Here is a 4,511-nt window from a genome sequence, read left to right on the forward strand (position 1 = left end):
GAGGGAAGTCTGGGTCTCCCTGCTTAGGCTGCTGCCCCCGCGACCCGACCCCGGATAAGCGGAAGACAATGGATGGATGGATGGATGGATGGATGGATGGATTAGCAAATTTCATAAACCCATACTTTGATCACAATGAAACAACAAACATATCAGTTGTTGAAATTTTAAAAAATGTATCTGTTTGTAGTTGTATATTTTATGACAACAACACATCCCAAAAAACATTGGAGAGGACCAACAAAAGGTTGTAAAACTATGTGGTACAATCCAGGAACTGCTGGAAGATTATTTTGCAACTAATTAGGTTAATTGGCAACAGGTCAGTCAGAGAACTAAGAGCATTTTGGAGAGGCTAAATCTCTCAGAAATAAAGATGGGAAGAGTTTCACCAGTCTGCAAAAAACTGTCAAAAAATAGTGGAACAATTTAAGAATAATTTTCCCCAACAGAAAATTGTGAAGACTTTGAATATCCCATCATCTAGCATAGCATCATCAAAACATTTCATGAATCTGGAGAAATTTCAGAGCTCAAAGGACAAGACTGGAAGTTAATATTGGACATCTGTGACCTTCGGGCCCTCAGGCAGCACTACATAAAAAAAGGGTATGAGTCTGTTATGGACATCAATGCATGGGCTCAGAAACACTTGCACAAATTAATGTTTGTAAACACAATTCATTGTGCCATCCACAAATGCTGGGTAAAGCTCTATTGTACAAAAAAAAGCTATATATGAACACCACTCAGAAACGCTACTGTCTTCTCTGAGCCAGCAGGACAAAGAGACAAAGTGGAAAACTGTTCTGTGATCAGAAGAATCAAAATTTAGAATTCTTTTTTGAAACCACAGAACCCATATCCTCCTTTCTAAAGAGAAGAGTGATCATTCTGCCTGTTCAAAAGCCTGCATCTCTGATGGTGGCATATTAGTCCTTTGACATGGGCAGCTTCCACTGATGTATTACTGCTATCAAATTCAATTTTATCTTTTTTTTTTCTAAAAATGATACAATTTCTTAGATTAAGTATTTAATATGTTTACTGTGTTCCATTGTGAGTTAAATATGGGTTTATGAAACTTGCAATCATCATTGCAATCTGTTTTTATTTACATCTTACACAATATTCCAACTTTTTCGTATCTGGGGTTGTATATCTTGTATCTAGAGGCATTGTGTATGTGTGGACAAATCAGACATTCTTTCTGTGTGTGTGTGGATGGGCGGGTGTGCACAGGACCTAGTGGAGGCTATACCACTCCAGGAAGTGGTGTTGGGGAGAGTGAACTCTGCAGGGGAGGATATATGCCAGATGAGCACACCAGATGATGCCCAGCGCCTCAGATCGCAGCTTAAATTATTAAACGCTCGCTGGGCTGATGTCCGCCTTCAGCTCAAGGAGCGCAAAAGAAGGTGGGTGTGTTTGTGTGTCTGGTTACACATTATTTTTGTTATCTTTTTAGTTTTATAGTGAGTTTCAATGTGTTAAAATTTATTTTCCTGATTTCTGTATACCAAAGAGAATAATGTATAAATTTCCACTCTTTTAGGTGTAATCACTGTACTGACAGTAGAATAAATTAAACTAACTGTATGTAAGATTGCTGATTGGTGCCTTTGGACTTGCTACATACAACAATTTACCACTAAATCTTGTTAGTAAACATCTGAAAACTAGTTCAGATGAGTTAAATGACCTTAAATGGTATCCTGTAAAATAAATCAATAGGATACCATTTCAGGACAGTCAGGATTTTTGCAAATGACCAGATAATGTTGAAAAAGCACTGAGCTATGGAGCAAAGTTTTTAGGTTAAAAGACTGATGAACAGATGTTATTTTTTTTTTATCTGTCCATATATGTTTTGCAATGTTTTAATCCTGTTCAGGGTTGGGGGGGAATCTAATGCCCATCTCCAACGAGTGAGAGTTGGGGTACACCCTGAACAAGCCACCAACTCCCTCACAGTTAATTTAAATCCATTTTTATGATAGGAAAAAAACCCATACCTTATAAAGTCTAGATACTTTTATAATTGATTTGGAAAAGTTTTTTTCTCATAAGAATGAACTAAGTCCAGTGTTGATAAGCTAAATAGAGAAGAATTGCATTACTTACCATAAGCAGAGAGTTAGACTGTATGCTGACGTACAAGTTTTGGAAAAAAGATAAAGGCAAACTAAATTACATGTTCTTTTTTATTATTATTCTTTCCTTTGCCCTGCAGATCTGCTGAGGCCCGAACAGCAGCTGCACAGCTGGAAGAGGACATGGGCTCCATGCTGTGCTGGTTGGATAAAGCAGAGGGTGTACTGGCCATCCCTCTGCAGCCTCCAGAACCGCAACACATCAGAGACACTCTGTGCAAAGTCCAGGTACTGTTAAAGAACATTGTTTATTTTGAACTATAGCGTTTTGTGTGTGTGTGTGTGTGTGTTCCTTCTGGCGAGCCTGTCCCCCTCGGTAACAGGGCGCATGTGGTTCATANGGGGGGGGGGGGGGGTTGCTAAAGCATCTGACAATACCTAGTTATTGCTCGTTGTTGAAGACAAATAGACGATAATGTTTTTACCTGTGTCTGTGTGCATATGTTCATTTGTTTCTTATGTTAGAAAAACTATTTCATGAACCATTGGATGGAATTTAATGAAATTAAAGGAACGTAATCATTAGATCTATATCTAAAATTAAGTGACTTTGGGACTGAGCCTGGTTCATGATAGCTGCTGCAGCCAAGCAAAATTAGCAATTATAAAAATGGCTATAACTCAGTCAGTTTTACAGATATTAATCTAAAATTTGTTGTTTTGGTAGCTAAGACAAATTGATCACGCAAGTTTTGTTTTTTAAGAATTTGTTAATTAACTGTAGGAGTCAAATCTGTCTGTCTATTAGCAAAATATCTCATGATTTAAAGAATGGGTTTTAATAAAACCTTTAAAAAGTAATCACACATCTACAACTGATAAACTTTGTAAGTAATATTTAAAAAAAAAACTTAATGGGGAATTTAAAAAACATATTCTAAAAAAATTAGTAAGTGCATATGTATTTACTTTCCAGCTTGATATTTTAGAATTATTATATGTAATCAAATTAAAAAATCAATTAAAGTCCAAGTTGTAAGGCAACAAAGTGTTTTTTATGTTTTTTTTAGCTTTTTTATTATTAATATTTTGGCTTAGTTTTTATTAACTACTGAATTTTGTACAATTTATCTTTTTTAGATGACTGAATTTACAACTTTTATTTATAACGTAATTCTATAAGGCAGTTGTTGTTTTTTTACTTTACTTGCAAATTGTAACCCTTCCTTTTTTGTATTAGTTTACAAAGTAAAATTTTTAATAACTCTAAATTTATCCTGAATTACATTTTTCATTGAATTAAATAGGTGAAGACTAAACTTTTGTAATGAAACTAGAATTCTTTAATAAATTTCATATTGCCTCTTATCTTGCAAACGTAGTTTTAAACGTTTGCAAGATAAAAGGCAATATGATAACATGATCTGTTATCCGTCAGAGTATGTGCTGGGGATGAGTCTCAGCTACTACTACACCAAATTTTAGCTCACTATCTGTAAAACTAATTAAGTAAAGTTTTTGTCATTGCTAAGTTTGATTAGCATGCACTGCCTAATCTACTCTACTCTTAACTTAAATTAGCTTTTAGGGCTAGTGTCAGGAACGGGTGAGGGAGGGAGGCCAGTATATGAGTGTATACACGTTTATGTGTACTAATCTGCGCTATTTTGTTTATTTTTACACTAAAATTAAGCACTTTTTATTTAATTTATTCATTTGCTTTTTTTGAACTATTGTTGCGTAAGAGATTGTTTCCTTTTCTGAGCTACAGTATCAATTTAACATTAAATTTGTATTGTGTTTTTGTCTCTCAGGCACGTGTGGAGGACCTTCCTGCTAAAACGGCAGTGGTGGAAGATCTGAACTCCAAGCAACGACACATTCCTGTTGACAAACAGAAAGAAATCAGGCGCATCAACACTCGCTGGTCTCAGGTCTGCTGTTTCTACTGCAAACATTACAGCACAAGTATCAACAAAATTTATGGGGCTTTACATGATGTAATTCAATCTGAATCTGGTTCAAATCAATTCATCACAAAAAGAGTAAAACAAGATAAGAAACGTCACCAAAAGAAATTATAAACTAATCCTCTGGGGGCAGTTAAAATCTTTCAGATTCTTCAGTTTCTTGTTTGTACTTTTCAAGTACATAGTAAAATTAGTTTGAGTAATAACTTTGAGTAATTAGCATGATTGGAATATGCTTTGGTTCTGGTTAAATAGTGTTACCCTTCAAGATATACACTCTAAATTAAAATATACATACCGAGTGATTGCAACATCAGGAAAAAGGAGCACGAGAAACTGGAGAAATACCAGGGCCTCAGAGAGGAACTGGAAAAGGCCTGGAAGGTAAAGACCACAGTGGTGCCTGTGGTCATCGGGGCCCTAGGGGCAGTCACCCCCAAACTGGAGC

General features: G+C 35.8%; 1 protein-coding gene across 4 annotated transcripts in view; it reads left to right on the top strand.

Moving 5' to 3' along the window:
- dmd (dystrophin) overlaps positions 1–4,511 on the top strand; it is a 272,414-nt gene that overhangs the window by 156,780 nt on the left and 111,123 nt on the right. For all 4 annotated transcript variants that reach the window (XM_037973934.1, XM_037973936.1, XM_037973937.1 and 1 more), the window contains exons 34-36: positions 1,243–1,418; positions 2,234–2,381; positions 3,908–4,027. In XM_037973934.1, coding sequence (XP_037829862.1) covers positions 1,243–1,418; positions 2,234–2,381; positions 3,908–4,027 — 444 coding nt within the window. The remainder of the gene's footprint in view (positions 1–1,242; positions 1,419–2,233; positions 2,382–3,907; positions 4,028–4,511) is intronic.

The sequence above is a fragment of the Kryptolebias marmoratus genome, linkage group LG23, assembly GCF_001649575.2.
Source record: "Kryptolebias marmoratus isolate JLee-2015 linkage group LG23, ASM164957v2, whole genome shotgun sequence".
NCBI classification, from domain to species: domain Eukaryota; kingdom Metazoa; phylum Chordata; class Actinopteri; order Cyprinodontiformes; family Rivulidae; genus Kryptolebias; species Kryptolebias marmoratus.